Source organism: Lates calcarifer, linkage group LG6 (assembly GCF_001640805.2).
Source record: "Lates calcarifer isolate ASB-BC8 linkage group LG6, TLL_Latcal_v3, whole genome shotgun sequence".
Taxonomy (NCBI): Eukaryota; Metazoa; Chordata; class Actinopteri; family Centropomidae; genus Lates; species Lates calcarifer.
Genome location: NC_066838.1, coordinates 25,938,102 through 25,963,660, shown reverse-complemented (window position 1 = coordinate 25,963,660; position 25,559 = coordinate 25,938,102). Strand labels below are relative to the sequence as shown.

The window sequence follows — 25,559 nt, the reverse complement described above, 5'->3', positions numbered from 1 at the left end:
GTCCTGAGTTAATGTTTATAATGGTTAACCTTTAATCAGTCTGAGTATAACGCTTCCTTGTTGTGATTTAACTCAGACTCCAGTTTATAGTGACTCATCTGTTCTTGTTTTATTTGTTTTAGCAAACTAATGCAGTTAGTCATTAGTTCACCTTGATTCCTGTGAAGATTTGCTGATGACGATCACAGTTCCTGCAAAACACAGACAAACAGACAAGCTAACAAACAAAACTAGAAAACAAACAGAGACAGAAGACTGACATGTGGTCACAGTAAACCTGTTTTCATACTTTCCCTTATATCTCAGCCTGATATAAACTGATTATAAAAACTGTGGTGAGTTTCACTGATGAGTTTCGGTAGAGGAACCGGTTTGGCTTGTTCTTTGTATCTTGTCAATCTTATAAGTTGCACAATTGCTAGAACACTTTTTATACATTTTACTGTTCAAGAACCAAAAGACTAAAAGTGTGTTGTCTGGTCCTCCTGTGGAGCAGACCTCAGAGAGCTGGTGGGTAAGATCCTCTACAAACCAGCTGTGTGCTCATGTTTTTGGGAGGTGTGTTTCCTCATTGTCTATAAAAACTGAAGAACGCCACCGTCAACAGATCAGCAGCTCTGTTCCAGTAGAAGTGTTGGTGTGTGAATGAGCAGAAGCCGGGGTTGGATTTCTCCAGTCAGTCCTTTCAGCTGACTGGTTTACGATGACTGGAGGTTTGTTTTTTCTGCTTCTTTGATCCTGATGGTTTAGTGAGACTAACAATGTAATAGAAGTGTGGTGCTAAATCAGAGGAGTGTAAGTTTGGGAGCCACAGGTTTAGACTTTAACAATGTGACGAAAATGTCCCTGAGAAACGTAGTAAAGGTATAAAGCAGCATCAAGTACCTCGACACTGTACTTACTGTATGTACAGTACTTGAGTAAAAGTAGTGAGTTACCATCCTTCAACTCTGCAGCTCCATGAAGCTTCTCAGGCTCTTTTACCTCTTGATTCTTTTGGTTGTGCAGCACAGTCACTGTGTGCTTCAGTGTCACAGCTCTCCTCTCATCAAACACACTGTGGTGAAGCCGCTGTCCACCGCCTGCACCAGCAACAAACTGCAGACACAAGGTCACATCTGGAAGGTAGAGAGCCACAAGATGTCTGCTGTGTGAAGAGCTTTTTCAGCTAACATGTCCTCATCTTTACAACAGTGGGGTGTCGCCACAAACCTGACATCCTGGTGAACCATGGTGAATCACATCCACAAAACAACACAAAACTGTGGAGAAATAAAGGCTGATCTTTAAAACATTGACACTGTGATTTTGAGCTTCAGGGATAAACAACACTCCTGAATCCAGCTGTTTTTAAAGGACCAGGCAGCGACAGAGGATGAGAGGCAGTAGTCATGTTCATTTACTGTCATTGCATACACGTGGATACAAACAGGGAAAAAAAAAACACAAAACTAAGGATGAACACAGGAAAAAAAAAAAAAAAACAAACAGAAAAATTCTCTTTCCTTCACCCGAGTTATTATACAGACAAAAAAAAAGCTTCTGAATCAAATAAGCAGCTGCACTTTTTTTTTCTTTTAGTGAACATTAGATACAGTTATTAGCTTTATACATCCAGCTCCACTGTTTCTTAGGTTGGCACGTTGAGACAAAAACAGCGACAAATTAAAAAAAGATAAAATAATGAGGGAATCTAAACGAGGTCAAATCACAAATCACAGATGTATGAAACAGAAACTAAGACCAGAAAACTTCCAAGCCCCAAATCAGCTCTGACTCTGATTCAGTGTGCACGCTGTGAATGGGGAGCTGCTTCAGCCTCAGCTTCAGACTCTCAGCAGAGGCAGAAACCTCAAGTTACACCCACAGAAACAGACGCAGATAGTTTTGCTGTTGTGCAACAGAAACAACATCTCTCTGTTTGTCTGAACAGGTTTAAGGAAGTTTTTTTAAAGAATGAAGGTGAATATTTGTGAGGTGTTTCTAAAGACTGACGTCTTCAGTACAAACACATCTTCAGTTTTTTCAAGGAAAATGTTTTCAAATGATAAAAAACCATGAACACCAGCCTTCTCCTTCATGATGATTCAAGCTTCAGTTCTCTGATGTCTTATCTCTGATGTCTCTGATTTAATGTTTATTATTTTCACAGTAGTTCTCTTATCATGATCCAGATTTAATCCACATTTCCCTGGTTATAATGTAATGAAAAGACTGTAGCCGTCACACTCTATGAGCCCCAGAAAACACGGCTGATTACTTAACCATAATTCATGTCATATTTGTACATAGTTCCAGACATTTTGTTTTGACTTTAGTACTTATTCCGATCACAGACAGTGTAAAGTCTGATTCCATGATGACATATGGAGTTTGGACACATCTAAACATTAAAAGACCAAATTTCAGTGTTCATGTTGGTTTAGAAACAGGTTTTCTTTTTAGTTTTTTTTCCATTGTTCAGCAGCTGATTTGGAGCTTTAGTGACTGGAGCTGAGTGTTTGGTGTCCGAGCCACACGAGGCTGAACACACATTCCCTGTTTCCACCAGAGTGACAGGAAGAGCCTGCAACTTAAAAAACAGCAGAAGAAAGAAAAACATTGGAGCGTGCAGACACACAAATGGAAATACCCAACCAATCCTACATTAAAATCTCTCCGAAAATAAAAAAGGGGGAAAAAAAGAAAGACACAAACCTACATACCTTTTAAAAAATTACAACAGAAATTAAAACTAGTAGAAATGATGAGCGTTCTCAGATTTAGCTAATCATCAGTGTACATAACAGTACTATGGCATCGAGCGAGGGGAGGAGACGACTTGTTATAACCACAGGTAGCACTTCACGTGAGAATTATTCCAGCGCAGAGACTCGTCCTTTAACCACAGGAGAGCTCCTGTACTGGATCTAAACTTTTACTGAGCAGTTAAATATGAGATATTGCTGTGTGTTACTGGCTAAAACACTAGGATAAAACCAGATGAAGTGTTACCCCAGCTCCACCTCTTCCACACAGTTCCACTGCAGGACGGTCTTCCCCAAAAACAACCTCTGGCTTCCCGCTCGCAGCGACTCTCCAGCCTTCAGACTGAAATCAGTTGTTGTTTCTGCTACAGACGAGGGAAATATCTACGACTAACAGGACAGATGTTGTGTCGCTGCCTGCTGCAGGTTTTTCCTGCGTATAAAAACAATAGCGTCACTTTAAACACAGGCTGCACGCTGCTCATCCTCATCAGGAGCTAGAGGTTGTTTACTGGACAAGACCGAGTTTGTTGAATTTCTCCTCCTCCTCCTCCTCTTCCTCTTCTTCGCTGGTTGGGGGTTTGTGGCCGCTGGTGCGCGGCTGCAGTCGGAGCCTCGATCCGCGAGGATCCCGGAGGCCGTCACACGGCAGTGCAGCACCTGTTCTGGAAGAGCTGCTCGACGACCGAGGAGTCGGCCAGCGTGGAGATGTCGCCCAGGTCCCGCTCGTCACAGGCGATTTTGCGGAGCACCCGTCGCATGATCTTACCTGCAGACAGAATAATGTGGAGGTGAGACAAAAAACACTGAAGGAGGGAAGAGGATGAAAGCTGATTTTAGGAGAATAAAAACAGGGACGTGTGTTTTTAAATGTAAACACTGTATGTTAGTGCTGTGTATCATCATCATTAAATTCTCTGTGAATCTACCAGATCGGGTCTTGGGGAGTGCCGGAGCGTTCTGGATGTAGTCCGGTGTAGCGATGGCCCCGATCTTCTCCCTCACTGTGAACACCAAACACAGACCACATCAGACTCTGACCTCCACACAAACGCTGCAAAAACTCAAGACAGGGACACAGTTTGTTTTTAAACCCACCTTGTTTTTTGAGCTCCGCCTCCAGCGTGCGGTTGTACGTCACTCCGTCGGCGAGAGTGACGAAGCAGTAGAGGCTCTCTCCTTTGACGGGATGTGGTCTGCCCACCACAGCAGCCTCGGCGACGGCCTCGTGCTCCACGAGAGCCGACTCCACCTCCGCCGTACTCAACAGGTGACCTGAGGGGAGGAGGGGGAGGGAGGGGGAGAGGGAGAGAGAGAGAGAGAGAGAGAGAGAGAGGTTAACAGATCCTAGAAGGTTTCCCCACAATTAGAAACACAGCTGTTCATTTCCTATGTGCCTGTCCCTGTCAATCAAAATTGATCTTTGAATTGAATTTTATTGATGACTCAGAGTCCACCTGTCAATCTGTAGTAAAGCTGAGAAATGAGAGGTTCAGTAACTGTTTCCTCTTCTTACCTGAGACGTTCAGCATGTCGTCTATCCTCCCTGTTATCCAATAGTAGCCGTCCTTGTCTCTGCGGCAGCCTGCAGGAGGAAAGCGTCATTATCACTACCTCACATCTCTTTTAACATTAAAACCTTGTGAGTACAGAACAAATTCCAGCAACTATTTAACCTTGGATATCTGGTATGCAGCCACAAACCTGGACAGAACTGTTTCAAGGTACTGTTCACCTTTAAAACTACAGTCCCTGATGCTTTTCACGTCTCTTGTAATTGCTTTTATTAAATGTGTCTTGTTGTGTTATATCTGTTTGCAGGTATGATGATGATGGTGAATGTTTTTCTTGCTCTCAGGTCCAAATCTCAATGAATAAAGACAAAAAAACACAAAAACAAACAGAAATGGAACGAGAAGACGACGACTAACAACACCTCAATTAGCAAGGAAATTTCCTTTAAAGCTTTAGAGCTCTTTAAAACTTTAGACATTTAAAACAAACAAAGTGTTTAAAAAGAAAAAAAAGATATTATTAACTTGAAATTAAAACAATGAAATGTAAAAATTTGGTTTCTTTTGGTTCTGAATCTGTTCTCCGTCCTGTCCTCCTCTCTCACCGTCTCCTGTGACGTAGTATCCGGGGAACTTCTTGAAGTAGGTGGTTTCAAACCTCTGGTGGTTTCCGTACACGGTTCTCATCACACCGGGCCACGGCTGTTTGAACACCTGTTAACAGGCAGAAGCAGAGGAGAGCGATCAACACACACGACGACACACACAACACAAACACTGGGTAGTAATAACAATAATGCTGACCAGGTATCCCTCACTTGGCCCCTCCAGCTCTTCTCCCGACTCATTCAAGATGGCCGGCACCACTCCGAAGAACGGGAACGTCTGTAGCACAGAGAACAGATGATTCTCATTGAGATATCTGTTTATGAAGACACTGAAACTAGATTTTCAACACGTTCAGAAAGAGCAGTGATGCAGACAGTGATGCAGACAATGATACAGACAGTGATGCAGACAGTGATGCAGACAATGATACAGACAGTAATGCAGACAGTGATGCAGACAGTAATGCAGACAGTGATGCAGACAGTAATGCAGACAGTGATGCAGACAGTGATGCAGACAGTAATGCAGACAGTGATGCAGACAGTGATGCAGACAGTAATGCAGACAGTAATGCAGACAGTGATGCAGACAGTGATGCAGACAGTGATGCAGACAGTGATGCAGACAGTGATGCAGACAGTGATGCAGACAGTGATGCAGACAGTGATGCAGACAGTGATGCAGACAGTGATGCAGACAGGCCTCTTGAAACCAGATTTAAACAGCTGGTAACTAACAGATTAAGATACAGCTTAAAACCCTGTTATTTTCTGCTGCTGCATCACTTTTTATGCGTTTATTTTTTACTTTCGTGTTATTCAAGTTTTTATACATGTCCACAGTTTCTCTTATTCAATCTTTTTCTGTTTGCTGCAGTCCCTTCTTGAGTGTAAATGTCTGTAAACCCTATCAAACGCATGCATCGTGCCGCATTTGCTGTGTTGAATCACTACAGTTTAACCCAGTCAATAAATCCTGTGTGTGTTTTATTTGTGTGTTATTTTACTCACAGCAGATCCAGGTTTCATGGGCGTGGCTGCAGGCAGAGGAGTTAACACGTGTCCTCCCTGAGAGACAGAAACAGGGTGTGAGTAAACCGTCTTTCCACCAGGGGGAAGCACAGCTCCGAGTCCGGCTCTGAGCGTTCAGACGACTGGAAGCTTCTCAGCTGATACCGGACAAATAACTGCAACTCACAGTTTCTGTTTGCCAGAAGGTGTCGACAATGGGACATCTCCTCTCTCCCACTACGTTGTAGTACCACTGCCAGGCCTCAGGGTTGATGGGCTCTCCCACCGTCCCCAAAACCTTCAGAGACTCTCGCTTGTATCTGCAGACAGAGACAGAAAGAGACGGACAGGGAGGTGGAGGAGAGGATAAAATTAGGTCTGTCAGTAAAGGTAGAAAGAAACATGGAGAAGACCTTTTACAGTGGAAAATAAAAATTTATTCTAAATATTACAACAGTGTTTTTACACTTGCTGGTCAACAAGGGTATGAGGTTTAAACCCCAGGTATTTGCCCAGTGCTGCTCACAGTGAGAACTGTTGGGTTTCTCTTTGTAAATATAACCATATAAAGAGTGTGGACCTGCTCTAAATGAAAAGTGCCTTTGAGATAACGTCTGTTGTGACAGAATGAAAACTACACAGACCAGGAGGTGGACTCACTTCTGCACCGGCTCGCTGCCGTACTTCATCAGCAGCCTGATGGCGGTCGGAGCCGTGTAGAACTTGGTCACATGATATTTGTCCACAATCTCCCACATGCGGCTCACGTCAGGGTAGGTAGGCAGGCCCTCAAACTGAAACACACACACACACTTAACATAAAACACAATCCTGAGGAACGGCACAGGTCCTGGTATCAGGAACTGGGAATGTGTCATTTCTAACTCGGCATCTTTCAGGTCACTGATCTCATTTCCTGAATTATTCTTGCTAATGGTTAGAGATTGCTCTGATTTCCATTTTGTACAGTGTCGAGTTTCCTTTGCTTTCCCTTGATGCCTGGTAAAAGATGGAGATCACCCAGAGTTCAACAGAACGTCCAAAAACGAAAGATTTTCAATTTACAATCATAAAACACGGCGTAAAACCACCATTTGTTTCAGGTCTGATTTAAACTAATACAACTGACTCTTGATGAGTAAAGGAGTTATCAACCTCTTTCATGACTGATATAGCTCAGGTTTATTTTTACTGATTTTGGTGAAAAGGGTTAGAAGATATTTTTTACCTGAATCTGTTCAGTGTTTGTGCTGCACACATTTTAAAGGTCCAGTAAATCTTCCAGTGTTTGTTCTATATAGTCATATTGTTTGTCCACTTCCCTGTTTTATTCATGCAAATTAAAATGATTTCAAACTGCATGTTGCTGAAGATTGATATTTGAATAAATACTGATGAAAAGTTTAAATATATCAACACTTTGACCATCTGACAATAACTACATGCTGTCATCTCATCATCTCACTGCTGTTTCACTGACCTACATTCATACGTTCATCATGACTGACATCACCTAAAAATGATGCAGCCAGCTCTTTATCAGGTCTTCACTCGTGTTTAGTTATTACTCTGTAATCGTGACTCATCAATGACTGCGACAGTGAAACCGCTCACAGAGCAGCGATCCTGTTTTAACAAGTCAGAGGACGTTAACTCATCCTCAGCATCACGAGCTAAAGGCTGATACAAACTACTTTCTTCACTAAGTAAAGAAGATGAATCAGATATCTGAAATGAATGAGTTCTTCAGTGTCAGTGTCAGACGAGTTTCAGATTCCCCTGAATGAACAGGTTTATCCAGTCAAAGCAGAGGTGTCAGTACAGAGTGTGCTAACTGTGTCTGACTGCTCAGGATTCTTTAGCTGCAGACCACTGGGGATAAAGTCAGTCACAGTGACAATAGAGCGACCATCAGCCAAGTCTGTAAAAACAGGAAGTTGAGTAATCCCGCAGTCCCTCGGCCCTCGCTCACCAGAACACTGGTGGCCCCGTTAGCCAGAGGGCCGTAGGTGATGTAGGAGTGTCCGGTGATCCAGCCGATGTCCGCCGTGCACCAGTAAACGTCGTCAAGCTGGTAGTCAAACACCAGTTTGAAGGTGGCGGCGGTGTAGAGCATGTAGCCGCTGACTGTGTGAAGAACTCCCTGCAGACGAGAGCAGAGGAAGGTTGGTGAAGACGGAGATGCACGGGCAGCGTGGTGTGAGGAAACGTGAGAGAGCATAAGACAGATGTTTTAATGATTAAATGTTGGTTGTCATTATCCTGATTTAAAAAGATGAATAACACTTTACATTTCATGACATGACCAAAAACGTAAACTGCAGATAATAAAATTCATCAGTGAAGAGGCCGACAGGAAACATGGAGGTGAGAGAGAAGAACACAGCAAAGTCATGTTTATACATCCAAGGAGAAATGTTTAACTTTTCTGTTATTCTCTTATTTATTGAACAAATTCCATTTTATTATAACTTTAAAAAAAGTTGTTCAGCAGTAAAAGTCTGAGGAATCAGTTTTTCAGTGTGATTCTACGGCCAAAGAAAAAAAATCATGTTCCCTGGTTAAATCGTCAATCTGATTAAGGCTACAACAAACAATTATTTTCTTTATCAGTTATGTTTTATCCCAGTAAATGGATTAATAATGAAGTCAATACAATGTCAGAAAAAAGCAAAAAGTGTCCGTCACATTTCCCCGAGCGCAGTGACGTAATTTAAGCAAATAATTTAAAATCAAACACAAAAGCAGCAAATCCTCACATTTCAGAAGCTGGAGAGTGTGTTCACACATTTCAAAACTACGTCGTCAGCGTGATGAAAATGTCTAAACATCAGATTTAACTTCCTACCTTCGGTTTGCCGGTCGAGCCGCTGGTGTAGAGGATGAAGAGAGGATCTTCAGACCCGCACCACTCTGGTTCACACTCGTCTGAAGCTCCTCGTACCAGAGCGTGCCAACACAAGTCCACCTCAGGGTTCCACGGGACCTGGTGGATAAACAAACACACATACACAGACACACACAAAAGAGACACAAACATGGACATCAACAAACACACAAACGCACACAGACACAAACAGAACAAGTGAACATGCAAATTCCCCAAGTTCTCGATAAACTCGGAGCCAATCGGACACTCAACATTCATTATAATACATGTCTCTAAAATCTAAAAAACACAACACAAAAGTGAAAGAAAGTTAGTTTAACAAACGAGTGAAACAAGTGAAAACTGTGGATCTGAGTTACAGTGAAGAAAACAATAAAGAAAAGTTACAAACACGAGTTCTGTTGTAACTTATTCCCTGTGTGTCGATCAGAGCTGGGTCACTTACTATTCGAGGAGCACAGTGGCCTCAATAACTGTGAAATGGAAGAAGTTTGGAACCACCAGGACTCTTCCTAGTAACTGGGTAAAAAGAGCCCAGTGGTCCCTCTCCCTGTCCCTGGGAAGGAAGAAGGAAACCTGCTGCGGAGTTATCTGAGACTGAGAGAGGTTTCACCTTTAAGCACAACAATGCCCCAAAGCACACAGCCAAGACAATTAACTGATGGGAAGAAAATAGCAATTTTATCCACTTAAAGTTAAATCTACAACACAATAAAGTGTGCAGAAAGAGAAAGGGTCTGAATACTTTCTGAAGCCACTGTGTATAGACAGACTGTGGCTCAGAGACAGAGAAACGAGAGAGTTGATGTAAAATAAACCATGACTTCACAAAATCTTTCCAATTACTTAGAGTGGTCCAGTTTTCTGGATTAATCTCCTTCGCCCTCATGTGCCAAAAACAATAAACCAGTCTCAGAGAAGCAACTGAGCTCCTTCTCAGACAGTAAATAGACCCAGGTCTGATGTCTACTCAACAGCAGAGATACATCTGCTGTATACATAATGCTGTTCTCATCTTTACAGAGGAATTCATACAGATCAGACCAGCGAACGTCACGTTAAAGTCAATATCGTATCAGCAGGGCCACGTGTTTTCCTGCATGTTCAGATTTTTCTAAATAATTGAGTTTAGAAGCTACTGTGATTAGCTTTCACTTTCAGTTCATTTAAATCTTTACGAGCTGAACCATATGTGCACAACAAAGAGGGAGAGAACAGCACAATTTGAAGCTGTTACAGGTGAAGGTGGATGATGACCACACGTCACACCAACACCAAGACACAGTTTCAGAGAAGATGTTACTGGATATGAAGCAACACTGGAAAGCACTACAGGTCAGACTGAGGTAATGTGGCCGCTGATAAGAGAAAACACAGGGCACAGTTTTATTTATATACAACAAGGTTACTGAGAAAGAATCAGAGGTCTGTTTGTATCTGCATCTAGGCAAAATATAAGTAAGGACGAAAAGCATTTTAAAATGAAATATGATGATGATGGAGGGAGAGTCTGACTCTGAACGCCGTGGAGCGTCTCTCCTATAGTGTCGTCATGACACATTCACATGATCGTTTCACCACAGTATGATACTACTTTTAGTTGACATGATGAAGTATAAATAAATCGGTTCTTTATGGTTGAGTTGGAAGTGCATGTGCCTTCTTTGTTCTTTAATTTCACAGATTCCAATCAGCCTAAATGGGCTGATTTATTATTGGCATGAGTCCACGTCGATGGTAATCTGAATTTTAGTGCTGTTTTTAAATATTTGAGAGCAACACATTCTGTTAATGGAAACCTTGTCCTGGTGCCATCTTTGTCAACTTCAAATCACACCAGTATTTCACAGCAAAAACTATTCATCTCATGACTTCGCTGCTGTTTACTGATTTTATCACGAGGCCAAAATTCTTTGCATCAGCGTCGACATTGGTGAATTTTGACACAAGCATTCAGACCGAATGGGAAGCAGCTGATTATTTAAACATCATGCACCTGCCAATGAGAAGACAACAGACCCCTGACTCTTTCTGCCTTGAGGTGTGTAGGTGAAGGAGAGAAGTGTTACAGCAGTTTTATTAGTAAGAAAAACACAGCACACCTCAGAGACAGCAGGTCTCTTTAGGCCGTGTACAACTACAACAGAAAGAGTGTGTTCACAACACATACCAAGAGAAAACAGTGTTAATCCAATTCAACGCTTACTGAGAATTTACATTTTATTCCTGTGAGTTTAGACACTCCAGTGAGCCTTTGAGAACATGACTAAAGCTTTCCATTTTTAACAACTGTCATTACATTTCTTTTTATTTCCCTCCTTTATCTAAAAATTAGGTCTTAATTTTGATTCTGCTGCAGCTTGTAGCACAAAATCTCACACATCAGGCAACATGAAATATCATTTTTAAAGCTGACAATTCATTAGTGAGAACATAAACTCCTGTTTTCATGTTTCAATTTCACTTATGTGTCTGTTTCATATTCCAACAGCCGATTGTAATATCAGCAGATATTGTAGAGATGCAGTTTGAAGTTATAAATGAGGGAAAATCACTTTTCATGTCCTCAAATGTCTGAACTGTCAATAATCACAGGAATAACAAGCTGCTGCTGCTGCTGAGTAAAAACAATAAATCATGATTATCAGATTTAAAGTGCACAAGGCACTAAACAAACACAAATTCAGTCCTCTCACAAAATTAAGTTCTTCTTGGTTTATTTATTGTTTTTAGCCCTTTTACAGCAGTAATATGTAAATTCTGGATGTGGGTGAAAATCCCCTTTAAAAAGCAAAAACAAAGATGTTATGGGGGATTTAGAGGAGGGAGGAGGGAATGAAAATACCTGTGGAACAGGACGTGTTTTCTTTACTCTCCCTGTCTGTTTCTCCTGCTGGACAGGAGGGAAGAAAGGAAGAGGAGGAGGAGGAGGAGGAAGGAGAAGTTAAGGAAGGAGAATGGTTATTTAAAAAAAACCCAAACACAAGGTAAAAAAAAAAAAGAACCAACGATGTCAAAATCAAGCTGAGAGAGAAGTTTTAGGAGCTTTTCAGGACTGATTATGTTGGGGCCAGTTTCACAGAAAAACAACAGATTTTCTGAATTTTTCAAATAAAACAAACAGTTTTAGTCAAAGTCAAGAAGAATCTTCATGAATCCTCAGCCTGAATTCAGAAGCATCTACTTCTACTCTGCATACACTTCTACTGAAAGGAAAATCTTATTTCCTCTACATTTGTCTTATCATTAGTAAATTCCATGAATAAACCCAAACCAACACGGTGTTAGTCCGTCTCTCAAATCTTCCCTACTCCAGTTTTCACCTCACTGGTTCCTACTGAAGACGTAAACCTTTAGAAACATCTCACAGATTTAAAGATTTTATTTGTTGGGGACTATGTTCAGCAGCACACAACAACAATAAAGCAACGTTGGAACACACACATTACTTGTTAGGAGATGTTTGTTGGTTTTGGTCTTTTCATGGGATCACGAGCCTTTTGTTTTTAGTCTCGAATCAGACGCTGGTAAAACTGACCCCCGCTGTGTTTTACCGGGCAAACTCGCATAAAGCAAAGCAATGATGATGTGAACTTAAAATTAACTTAACATATAAAAGGATTCACTATGATGGGATGATATAACCGTGACAGATTAATGTTTTAACCCACAGGTTGCAGAGACCCCTGAGTCTGGACTCTGGTTTTATCGTTTACCTGCAGGTCTGGACAGGACCGTTTGGCTGGAGGAGACTGAGAGCCCAGAGAAGTCTCCTCTGCTTCTTTGGACAAGTGCTTCAGCATTATACACTTCTCGATTGGGAAACCCCTGCACAGAGACGGAGACATGGTGGTGATCACGTGATCATTGACCTGCAGATTTGTTCAACTTCTTTCACTACATCAGGTTGTATTTTTAGTTCAATACGTTTTTCCGCTCGGGTCACATCTGGTTTATTTCCATGATCTGGTTTTATGTGGTTGTTTATGGGTGCAATTAATTAATATAATTAATATTTAGTTAATGATGCGTTTGGTGTAGATACACACTTGGACACACATTATGTCAATGAGGGTCCTCATTAATGCAGACATACAAATGTGTGTGTGTGTGTGTGTATAAATACGACTTATCTGACCCTGCATTTCTGCTGCACTTGCCAGAGTACACCAGTACAAGCTGTTTGTACAAAGTTTATCTGTGTGTGTGTGTGTGTGTGTGTGTGTGTGTGTGTGCAGCTTACTTGTCTCTGCATTTCTGCAGTGCCTCGTCAGCTAAGAGCTTCAGGTTGATCAGCTTATCTCCTCGATAGAAACCATCTGAACGAATGAGAGGTAAAAACAGAGATGAAGGAAGAGAGCGACGCTGATGAGGAGAGGTAAAGAGCGAGTGTGAGAAACCGGGAGAAAACAGAGAGGCAAAATCTATGCTGTGATGAGACCAGTTTTGTTAAAGGAAAACAGAACAGAGGACTGGAAATAATGAGGCGTTCTGTCTTTTAAATCAGTCTCAGAACAATTCGCACACGCTCCTGACAAACACAAGTCCAGTATTCATTTCCTTGTTCTCTGGTTTTGGTCTCCACCAGCTCCTGAGGTAAATATCCGGCTCTCTAGCTGCGAAATGCTCCAATATGCTCACCAGCTGCTCTCTGGTCTAATGTGATAATTCTCTGCAGCTTCATGACAAAAAGCGACTCCTTTCACTTTGGTCACAGCTGTTTTTAGATTGTCATATGATATCGGTTATAGCCACTTTAAAGAAAGGATGACGAACGATGCTGACACCACTTACCCCTTCAGCGTCTGTTCAATTTCTTATTTCTTATTATTCATTGCTGACAAGTCTCTGGATGTGGAGCTCCACAACTCCTGCAGCCTCACAAGTAGCTGATAGTTTACCAAAGTTTACCGACGGTAGTAAAACTGAATGAGATCCAGAGGAGGTTTCAGCTCACCTCTGCTCTAATTATTTCTTTACAAGGTAATAAAACTCTACAAGTACACCGCCCTGTTGGGATAAAAAGACCCCGAGCTAAAGACTCTAATGATCCGCTTACAGGACTTCTATGAGTGAGTGAGTGAGTGGGCTCCAACCACAGGCCATTAACCCAGTGGATTAACAGGTTTCTATCCCCAGACTCTAATCCAGATAATAAGACTTTGATTACTAGTCACAACTCAGCACCTCAGCTCAGCCTGCAGCTCCTCCAGTCGCTTGTTTCAACCGTTCAGCTCGACGTCAGCGGGCTGCAACAATAGTTTACTGAAGCTGGCAGCGCCTTCCCAATGTTCCTGTGGAGACCTGCGAGGTAGATTAATTTTCCTCAAGTGAAACTGACCTGCAGTGATGAGCAGTGAACACTGGGAGTCCATGATCCTCTCACACAGAGACTCAGCAGAGAAACCTGCAAACTGGAGACAGCAGCTCACACAGTATTAACATCTGGGTTTTATCTCAAACGTGGCGATGTCCCGTGCACACTTTTATCTAATAACTCACCACGATGGAGTGAACAGCTCCGATGCGGGCGCAGGCCAACATGGCGACCACCAGCTCGACCACCATGGGCATGTAAATGGACACACGGTCGCCCTTCTTCACCCCTACAGACAACGTCAGGCAGGTGAGGGACAGAGCCAACAACACTTTACTCTGTCAGACAATAAATTATAAACCAACACACCAGGAGAGGAGCCAGGTGTTTGCACTGACAGGATCTGTTAAACACTGAGTCGCTGTCTGTGCCTGTGTCCCATCATGGTTCGTCCATTTCACCAGGTCAGTGCATCCACACTCTCAGGTGTGAATTATTAGCTCAAACCTACCCTGAGACTTCAGGACGTTGGCAAACTGACAGACCCTCTGCAGCAGCTCTCTGTAGGTCACCGTCAGCTCATCACCAGGCTCATTGCCTTCCCTGAAATAAACATGAACAAACATCATCTTATTTTCAGACATTAACATCTGTAAAATGAAGAAACAAACATCAACGTGATTCAAATTATCATCAAGTATCTCCTTTTTTCCTCCTGATTTGAAACACACTTTCACACACTGGGCTCCAGCCTGGATCAGGCAACTGTCCAGAGTCCCACGAGTCCAGAGGCCCTGAGAGATCCAGGCTTATTGTGAGTCAACTGGTTTGTGCCAACTTGAAAATAGGAGCCTTTAAGATGGGTCATGCTGTACTATGTGATCTAGAAGGGTTGCAACTAACAATAACATCTGTTATCGACCACTACTCACTCTACTGTAAATAATAGTAATAATAATACTTCTAATAACAAAAACACCAACAATAACAAAGACGAGGAGCGCTGGCAGTGAAGCAGGAGGAAGCCTTTAACGAGATGGAGCTGATTTTCAGTCTCCACGACGCATCTTTAACGACGACATGAAGAAGAACGACACATGAAAACAATCTGCCGGCGTCGTTGGTGACAAAATGTACACGCTGCAAATCAAAAGTCAATCTTTGTCCCACAGTGAGCGAGCAGGTTAACAAAGTTAAACACAAGTTACAAACCAAACTGGTGCTGCAGCCACCTCTTGATTGGTAAAACTTTCAGCCCAGTTGTGAAACTCTACTCATCTAAACTTTCCTCTTTTTCACAACAGGCTCTCATCCCGGGCGTTTGAGGAACTGTGTGCTTGCAAAAGCATCATTCAAGGTCACACACACACACACACACACACTCAATTTGCAGGAGTAGGACCTTTACATTAATAACATTGTCTTGAGAACAAGCGAGTGAATGAGATGTGACAGCTCTGCCTCTCCAGATTATTAAATACAGCCGTGCTCTTAAGTGAGCGTCGTCTCGTTTGTCTCTCAGCATCACAGTCCTGGAAGGAGGGTCCGAAACTGTGTCCCAATTCTGCAGCAAAAACCAACACGATACACAGCACAGGCTGCAACTGACTGTTATTTTCAGTATGGATTCAAACAAAGGCAAACTCATCTAACTTTCCTCTTTGACTGAGCAGAGTAAAATTACTGCCACATATGTCAAATTCAGTCCAGTGTTTTTCTGCACCTTCTCTCTCCTTTATTGCTCAATCAGTTGGCCCAGTAGCTGATAACTGCAATGCAAAAAAATGCATTACAGTAACACACACACACACACACACACACACACACACACACACACACACACACACACACACACACACACACACACACACACACACACACACACGCCTCGCCTTCTACTGGCTTTCAGCCCAAACAAAAACAGCAGAAATAAAGATTGCAAAATATCCCTCTTTCAGCAAGAAGTGAGGGGAGATTTCTTGCAGCTCACTGCTGCCTGTGTGTGTGTGTGTGTGTGTGTGTATATTCCTGTTTCTCAACAGTGCATACTGTATCTGTAAGAGTGGGTTTTCCAGTATAAAGTGTGTGTGTGTGTTGTTGGTAGTAGGGAAGCCTGCATGGCTGAGAGGTCTCTGTGACCTGTTTGGCACTGACGGCCGATGGAGTTGCATTCACAGAATAACTGACGCTGTGATAAAGCTCTGACCTTCGTGATATCTGAGCAGTGAGGTCTACACCAGAACACCACTACATCCAGTCTGGCTTCAGTCCTGTGTGGAAAAAGTTTGACTTTGTTTTGACTGGATTGAGCCCAAAACACTCAATGTCCGGTGGACATTTCACACAGAGAGCAATGCAGGCTGTAAACTCCATCACAAACTCAAAACGCCTTCATTGTCATTCTACACCAGACAGTGCACAACTGAGCGAAATTTAGTTCCATCCGGTTCCTTTTTAACAGCAATGATGATAAATAAATCTAAAAAACATACATAAAGATACTTATGATATAAAAAAGACAAACATAATATTGAAAAAAGCTAAATGTTCGTTGCTAACGGGAGCCAGTGCATCTTGTAATCTTGTCTTAAAATGAGCGAACATAGAAACGTGATGGAAACAGAAGGAAGAGTGACACCAGTTCAACTCCCTCTGATGCTCTCAGCTCCAGTGTAAGTTCTGGTTTTCTGCTGAGAACTTCATGTACCGGTGTTATGGTGAGTTAACACCGGCCGACTACACTGTCAGCAGCCCGGCAGGAGAGACAGTCCGTGGTGCTGTAGGATTTCATAGCTGAGCCATGACCAAGACAGAAACTTTAGGTCTGTGTGAAACACAAATGAATCGTTGAGTCTTTGGATTGAACAGATAAATCCAATTTGAAACCACAGATACAGGAAGTGGAGACACGTAGCTGACACCTGACCCAAGGCGAGATGGAGAGGAAAGGTTTAACTAGCGAACATAAAGTTAGATAGATTTACAGAGGGTTAGGGTTAGGTTACTGCAAACACCACTCATGTACAACAAAACCCTTCACCATCAGACTGACCATCGGGCATACTGGGTTTCTTTTCTGGCCTGTTCTCTGAGTGACTGTCAATCAGGGTGCGCTGCTGAAACCAAATCCTACAGCAAACACTGTGTCCTGCAGTGATCAGGAGATTAAATCTCTCTTCCCTCCTTTCCTTTCATTACTTCTCATTCTGTGTCAGACATATTAAAATAAACTGTATGAACACAGTGACCTACTGTACTCTGCTATCAGGGTCACACCCACACAGTCTGCAAATGACTCCGCTCTGACAAGAACAAACACAGACACCTCACAGTGACTCAACACTTGACAGGTAAAAGGTTTAAAATTAGGATTCATATTGGAGCAAAATTAGTCACAGCAGCTCACGACTGACTGAGCATCCACTGTGAAACTATAACTGAAGGGAAATTAAGTGCAATAAGTAAGAATAATTGTATTCACGTGGCTCCACAGGGCCGGTGCGCCTGTCTCTGTGAGCGTAGGTTTTTTTCCACCTATATTCTGCACTTTGAAACCTTAAAACACCTCTGCCTTTCACAAAGGATGACATCCAGTTTCAGTTTCAAAAACATGTTTAGTCTTGTTCACAGTCATTTACACAGTGTAAATAAATCACCCATGTACACAGGAACATAGGCACAGTGAAGCATTTTGATCAACTTAATGAAAAAGCTCAGAGCTCCAGTGCAACCACTGTAAACATTTACTCTGAGGCCGATTCATTTACTGCACAAAACATTTCTGACATTGTTGTAGATGTTTGTTATAATTAGAAGACACTGTAATAAATGTACAGTCTTTAAACTGAAATAAATGATGATCATAAATGATGAGTTATGCTCCTGTGTAGAGCTGAAACAGTTGGTCAATGTCCAACATTCTCTGGTTTCAGCTTCTGAAACAAGGTTTTTCTGCTTTTCTAATATAATCTGTAGATTAATTGATGATGAAAATAATCACTAGCTGCAGCTCTACTTTTGTGCACTTAACTTTGTGAGAAACACATTTTTCAAAAGCACTTTTCATGAATAAATGTGACTTTGTTGTTGCTTTATTTACTGACTGTCACAAATGCTCGCAGGCTGGGAACAAACAACTTCAACCAAGGTTATCGGACGAGTTTCTTTACCCGGTGAGCCTATCTGGAAATGTTAAGAGCGATAATAGCACTTACTTATAACCAGTGACACACACACACACAGAGTCGAGTCGCAGTACACACACCTATAAATACACAACAGGTTTAAATGTCAGGGACCAGTGAGGAGACATCTCACAACACTTTATTTTAAGACAATACAGAGTATGAGGACACTGGAAAAAATAAAAGACGAACAAAATGAAGTAGATTTTTAAAAAAGCACCGACGGGAAAATACTAATTCGCCCTCCAGCTACAAGACGGGACTTTTTAGTTCAAGAAAGGGGATGTTAAGTTAAAAAAAACCAACAAACACACATTTCACATTCATTTTATCTCTACTACTAATAACACTCGAACGGCTTCAGCTGATACTGAACATCCTCCACGCTTCAGTCAAACTGTTTTCAGTATTTTTCTACCTGAAGCTCTGTGCAATAACATGACTGCATACTGTATGTTCTTGGTGTGAGCTGAACACTGAAAGTCATGTGTAAATAACATTTTTTGCATAATGTTTGTTACACATTTGTAAACAGTTTCACTCACCATTCTTTTAAATGAGAAACAGGGCTAATACTAATCAAACTGTTGTGGGTGTAGCGATTGAAACGGAGACTGAAACCATGCTGTCGTGATACAGGAACAGAAAACTGCAGAACTGTAACAAACAGTATTTTGTTTCCTGATGACAGTAAAATTAATATTCTGGGGGTTTACACTGTTGGTTGAACAGAAAAGCAACGGGAACATGCAGTTCTCACTTTTCTCTGACATTTTACAGACTCAACAACTGATCAACAGAGAAAATAATCTGCTAATTAAACAATAATCATCAGTTGCATCCCTTCTAACTTTCCTTTTCAGAGGTTTCTCCTGCAGATAAAACTGATCTCATCTGTATCTATAATCACAGCGACAGACCTGCTCTCTGATATAACGCTCCTCATCCTCTCCCTGAATAACCCTGGTTTAAAAGCCCCAGTGTGGTCTCACTGTGTTCCTCTCTGCGGCTTCACCATTCATATCAGGACACATCAGCGTCCTCGGGGCAACTGACACAAAGAGGGAGAAGAGAGAGGAGCAAAAGAGGCAGAACGGCCCGAGAGGAAAAACTCAGGAACAAATGAAGGGAGGGAAAAAAAAGAAGTGATGCTGCAGACAGAGAAGACAGGCTTTCAGGATGAACAGGAACAAGTGCAGTGCTTTTATAAGATAAATATATAAATATATAAATAGTGACTGAGCTGTTGCTTTCCTTTTCCCAGGTTAAGCTCATAATTCAATAAAAACCTGATTTGTTTGATGCTTCACTTTCGTGTATTCATTCAAATGTAACTTGTTGTTCTTTCTCTGACTGTGAAGCTCTTTGTAACCCGTGTTTTTAAGTGTTGTGCATGTAAGATTTTACTCATTTACACTGGTATTTATGTGGAAAATGGAGATGAGCAGAGAGTGAAGAGGAGAGAAAAGGAGTGGGAGACGGAGACAAAGCTGGAGGAAAGAAGAAAAGAGCGAGGGGAAGAATGTGAGAAAAAGAGAAAGACAAAGGAGAGAGGATGACTGCAGCTCCATTCATACGATCTGTTGGTATTCAATCCTGTTATTGTGTTCACAGAGGCGACCCCCCCCCCCAACACACACACACACACACACACACACAGAGACAGAGAGGCTTTAAATACGTCCTTTAAACACACACTTTCTCTTGTACTGGGGAATGCAGGCACAAAGCCAACACACTCATTCACACACAACCAGCACACAATATCAAGATTAGAGCTGTAATCAAACTGAAAATGGATCACAGCTGTCTGATGAATCTTATTATGGCTAAAAGTTTTTTTAGTGCATATTTTCTTTCAATCACCTGGAGCTGGAGGACATCGCTTAGTTTGATCTCAGTGTTTTCAGGGCGATTCTCAATTTTAACCTGTTTGTTTTCTGTCGACAAGAACTCAAGATAAAACATGATTCAAACTTTTTCTTTATTAAACCTAGATGCTGTTTTATCATACGTGGAAAATTACGCAGCTAAAGTTTGCTGCTTTTTAGCTGAGTCAGGAGCGAGTAGGACATCAGAGATACATGTTGCATCCATCCCACCGCTGCTTTTGTCTCAGGTGCTGGAACAGGTTTGTTGTGCTGCTATTTTAACAGATCAGTGTGTCCCACAGGTGGAGGATTCACCTGTGGGGGTGAGTGGTGTGGGGTGTGACTGCAGAGACTGTAACTCAGGTGATTTTCTGTAGCTACACTACAACATATATTCTTTTGAAGTGGAGCGAGCACCAGTGTAACTACGGTCTTTTACAGTGTTGCATTATGGGTCATTTATAGCCTTATTTTATTGCTGGGCTGCCGAGTGTTCTCGAGTTCATCTACAGTGAGTCTTTCAGAGTTAATCAGCCTTAAAGGTGTTTTGGTTTGTCCAGTGCAACATGTTCTGCTGCTGCAGCGTCTCCCTGCGTCTCTACTGCAGGAACAAACCAGCGAACAAAAACCTGACAAACAGGCAAGAAAGACACTCGTCACAGGTGAGGAGCTCAAAAAGAAACTGCGAGAAATGTTAACTGAGAAAATAATTATGTGAGAGGAACAGACTCACACATAAAAAGCAACCAAAGCACCTTAGCCCCACAGGAACCCGGGGAAAACTCAGAGTGTTTAACCACACACACACACAGAAGCAGCCTCTTACTCACCAGTAGAAGGCCACTTTATCGCCGAGCTTCCTCTCGTGGACGTTGCGGTCGAGGAGGTTGTAGCTGATGTTGGTGGAGGCTCCCTCCATGCACTTGACGAAGATTTCTCCTTTGGTCACGTCGAAGTTGTAGTCGAGGAACTGACCCGTGTGTTTGGTCTTCCAGAAGAAATCTTTGGCGACGTCTCCCCAGAACTCTGCAGGACAAAGAGAGGGATTAGAGAGGCACGAGTTGCACGTATGTCGTTTTGTTTTGATCCATGGAGTGCGTCAAAATTAACAGGAAATTATCTCATGTTGCAAATCGCAGCTTGAATGTTGCAAAAGATGCAGATGGTGAAACAGACTCCAGGTCAGAAAGGCTAACAGTTACTCTGCAGCAGATAAACGTTATGTTCTTTATTTTAGACGATATGTTGGCTGGTGATAATCGTGGCCCCGTGCTGTGATCATGATTTCCAGTAACTGCACAACAACAATGCCAGTGAGTATACTGTGTACACAGAGTACTACATGTACTACCTGAAGTGTCCGGTTTGAGACACTGCACTATTTTCACTGCCAACAGTCCAAAACCCAAATATATTTATTCAAAGATGAGACATTCGGCCTTTTGCTTGAAAAATGACTTTAAAGATAAATGGATTATCACAATAGCTGCCCACAGAAAATGTCTTTGGTTTCATAACAAGTCCAGACTTCAGAGAAAAGATCACCAACCTCCCAGCAGAGCCCATAAATTCCAGAGCAATAAGGAAGACACTGTTCTTCCTTTCAAGGTACAACTACAATGAAACGGGACAATATCAGTTTGTAATTTAAGGTTTTTATTATATTATTTATATTATATTTTATTATCTTCTTGTGGTAAATTTTCTTTACTGGTTCTTCACTGGTTTCCTTCTGTGAGACTTTGATCAGTTTATCAGAAACTTAACACAACTGTACTCTACTGGATGTAAATGTTTTTATCAATCTCCAGCTCTGAGTCCGTCATCAGACCAGCTTCCACCTGCAGCAGAGACGTGTCTGACTGCCTCTGTAATTACACTCTGGCATTCTTCAGACACCCTCCACCTCCACGCTTCAAGGAAATGACCTGAGCCGACTGTGTGACCAACAATAGCTCTACACATACAGCATCTCCCTCCTCCTGCCTGGTGAGTTTAGCAGAGGCCTGTCCCAGCCAAAGGCCACAGCACAGGTGCTTCCTTATTACCACAGAACACAGTCAGTGCAGCGAGTCTGCAGATAACACTGAGTTTAATATCGTCGTTTATAAGAATAAAACACTTTTTGACAGATCAGGCTGGCAGGCAGTTATTTTCATTCGTGGCTGGTTGGTTGGACAAAAACAACCTTAGACTCTAGAGGATTGGAACAGACAAAGATTACTGAGAAACTGTCAGGTCATTCATCCAAAATGAAACAATCATTAACTGCAGCTCTCTTGAAGACTTTGCAGGGACTCACACTGCAGAAGCAACACGTGTAAAGGGTTTCTACAATATTTACTTCAGTTACCGCAGCGCTGTAATATTTTATTTGCTCTGTCACTTTTAATCAAATGTAAAAGCTTTTCCGCTGTATTACAGTCAGGTGCTGACCTTACACTGCATGTGGCTGACAGCAGTGGAAGGAAGGATTCAGATATTTTCCTTAAGTAAAAGGACTAATACCACACTGCTACAAGTGGAAGGAAGTATCAAAGGTTAAAGCACTTAATACAGAGAAATGTCCTCTGTGAGTGTTAGTATAGATTTTATTATTACTTTACTGTAACAGCAGTGTTTTACTGTTATAGTTGGTCGAGGTAATAAAGTATTTTACATGAGGCTGGAGCTAATGATTTTAATTGAGTTTGATCATGGATTTAATTGCTGATTTTTTTAATAAGTTGACTTGATTGATTGTTTGGTGACACTTTCACAGTCTGATTGTCCAAACCTTACAATAATTTGAAATAAAAAATCATTACACGGCCCTCTTTACTCCACTGTGACTTACCATCTGGATTCTCTATAGATTTCATGTAGAGCTCTTTGTAGTTCTCAAAGCTGGTGATGTGAGCCTCCTTCTTCAGGTCCTCAGACCCGTGGAAGACGTCTTCCTTCGGGGCTTTGTCGGGAATCATCTCCGAAGCGTTTCGTGGCGGCGCTCACTTCTCTGCCGGACCAGTTCCGTTAGATAGCGATCGATTTATCTATTACAGGGCCAGATGCTCTCACTGATAATCGATATGAGCACCGGAGGACGGCCGCGGAGGCTGCACAGACGCCCCCCTCCCCCTTTAAGCAGCACTGTGAATCAATGCAGGTACAGGACTAGCAGGGTGCTAGCAGCAAAGTTCACTCAGACTTCCTTGTTTTGCGAGGTTATTTACGTTGCTTTCTTTGTTCAAACTTCACGTGCAAAAGCCGAGGTTGGCGCCAACGCGTGTAGCTGTGTTTGTTGAGTAAGGTCCTGGTCAGTTTTGCTGCAGCTCCGGGTGAATCTCTTCTCTCCTGGTGGTAAAGTCCTGCACGCACGGACACGGTGAGCAGGGTGTCCTGCTAAGCTAACAGGCTAAGCTAGCACACTCCAGCAGCAGAGGAGGAAAACGAGCGGGATGCACTTGAGCGCCAACAAGAGGCCTTCAGTTTTAGCTGTATGAACTTAATGGCCTTTTAATAGTCAAATTAAAAGCTTGCTCTCGGTCAGAAGAGTGTGTTTCATGCCGTCCAGGAGGCGGTGAAGGACTGTTTTTGTCCCAGCTCTGACACTACGGTGCTGCTTCTTCTTCTTCTGTCTTTTTCTGAGCTCGACTTTGTTTGGTTCTGACCTGCAGCCAATCAGAGCTCATGGCGCATTCACGTACTGCTCAAAAGCTCAGAATTCACGGCAATAACAGCAGTAAATACGAAACCACGTTGTGTTCAAGTGGTTGTCGTAGATGTTTAAAGCCACAAAATAAGTGTGGTTTTGTAGATTAATAAAATAAAAGAAAAAATTTGTTCTACAAATTTGTGGGGTGTTTTATGAGCACAAAGGGCTCATAGTTACATTTTCTTACATGATAATGTTTGATTCTGTCTGTTGAGTTAAGAAAAACATTTTTTAGGAACATAACTCAAGTTCACCTAAACTTTAGAAAACTGTGACCGTTGTTATGCCAGTCTCTGTTGTCAAACACTGTCCTCTGCGGGCATGATTGTGTATTACACAAAGGGAAAGAAAAGGAAAGAGAACAATTAATTTATTAAATGAAGCCAGCAAATAAAAACACAGAGTAAAAAGGCAAGAGAAGAGAAGAAAAGAAACTTTGACTTTTAACCTCATTCATTGAAACACGTCTACAAACCACTCGTAACTGAAAACCCAACACAAACCCACAGACAAATATTAAAAATCCACACACACAAACCATCTTTCAGATGAGAGAAGAAAAAGAAAAACGATGAGAAAAATTGAGAGAATGAACATTTACATGAGCAAATAAAATACAACAGGAGGAAACGTGTATGAGCTATAGAAGCAATAAATAAACTCAGAATTTATTTTATTATTCAGAAGTTATTTTCATACAATTACCCCAGAATTATTATTTTTAATTGTACTCGTGTAGGTTTATAATGTGTCAGTGTATCTGTAATTGGGATCAGAGGCATGTAGGGTGGTGTGACAAACAGCAGGTGGTGATAATGTTCAACTTTGGAGGGAAACACACTGGAAACAGCAGCAGGACCTGCTGAGGAGGGAGGGAAATGTTAGAGCAGCGGAGTGAGGCAGGATGATGTGAAAACCTAAAAATAAAAGCACAGTAAAAGGAAACATCTGAATACAGTAAATTCATGTAAATAAGAAACTGTATAAAAGCTCCAGCAGCAGCAGTGTCTTTACACCCAGTGACCGTCTGAACGCCTCCCGCCCTTTCTGATGTCACAGCTCTGGGCCGCTGAAGGTCAAAGGTCAAACACAGGCTCCAACTGAAGGATCATGTGTGATTCACAAGGCTGCTTTGTTCTCTTTGTGTTTGATCACGCTCCACTCATTTGCTGCATGTTCCAGCCCTGTGATTATTATATCCACTGAAACACAGAGAATGTACAAATACTCCATATTATTATTATTTATTATAGATACATTTCCTCAAGTGCTTGTACTTTACTTGAATGTACCCAATTCATACTTCTTAATACATCTACTCTGCAACTTTTTAGATGGAAATATTGTACTTTTACTTCACTACATTTATTAAACTTACACTTGATTGGAGCTGTACAAAGTTATAAGAATGACAAAGATGAAGAGTCCATCTGTATCTGACTGAATATTCATTATCTGACTTCTCCACTTGGCTCTAAATAGGAGGATGAATGTGACTTACTGCTCACACTCACACTGTTAGGCATTAATAGATATTAATCATTAATCCATTTGATCAGTCATCATTAGTTTGATAATTGAGATGATTTTATTACATCTTAAACTCATCTATCAAACACACATTTATATAATTAATCTAGTTCTCATTATTTATTAATATCACAACAAGGTTATTTGAATTTTATCTGCCGCAGCTGTTTATTCATTCATGGGTTTCATCAAT

The 25,559-nt window shown here is 41.8% G+C and overlaps 1 protein-coding gene and 1 long non-coding RNA gene across 4 annotated transcripts; one reads left to right on the top strand and one right to left on the bottom strand.

The window, feature by feature from the left end:
- Positions 1-152: 152 nt before the first annotated feature.
- Positions 153-1,488, top strand: LOC108873285 (uncharacterized). The gene is made up of 2 exons (XR_001959389.2): positions 153-713; positions 1,009-1,488. It is a non-coding gene; the product is annotated as an uncharacterized LOC108873285 (long non-coding RNA).
- On the bottom strand, positions 1,377-23,783 carry acss2 (acyl-CoA synthetase short chain family member 2). 3 transcript variants are annotated; one of them, XM_018661456.2, is made up of 19 exons: positions 22,979-23,783; positions 20,973-21,168; positions 14,599-14,690; positions 14,273-14,376; positions 14,112-14,184; positions 13,014-13,089; positions 12,487-12,598; positions 11,616-11,663; positions 8,729-8,866; positions 7,853-8,023; positions 6,541-6,674; positions 6,068-6,200; positions 5,881-5,937; positions 5,066-5,146; positions 4,867-4,975; positions 4,264-4,332; positions 3,846-4,022; positions 3,677-3,751; positions 1,377-3,516 (listed from the first exon to the last, which is right to left on the bottom strand). In XM_018661456.2, the coding sequence occupies exons 1-19, from the start codon at positions 23,103-23,105 to the stop codon at positions 3,389-3,391; spliced, it is 2,100 nt and encodes a 699-aa protein (XP_018516972.1). In that variant the 5' UTR covers positions 23,106-23,783; the 3' UTR covers positions 1,377-3,388. The 3 variants fall into 3 exon arrangements, with proteins under 3 accessions (XP_018516972.1, XP_018516973.1, XP_018516974.1); XM_018661457.2 differs by having other exon boundaries at positions 11,616-11,660; XM_018661458.2 differs by lacking the exon at positions 11,616-11,663.
- Positions 23,784-25,559: the final 1,776 nt, after the last annotated feature.

Coding starts and splice junctions, on each gene's coding strand:
- acss2 (XM_018661456.2), bottom strand. CDS start 23,105: ATGATTCCCGACAAAGCCCCGAAGGAAGACGTCTTCCACGGGTCTGAG. Junction 21,169..22,978: donor ATCTATAGAGAATCCAGATG/GTAAGTCACAGT, acceptor TTTGTCCTGCAG/AGTTCTGGGGAGACGTCGCC. Junction 5,938..6,067: donor CCTTCTGGCAAACAGAAACT/GTGAGTTGCAGT, acceptor TCTGTCTCTCAG/GGAGGACACGTGTTAACTCC.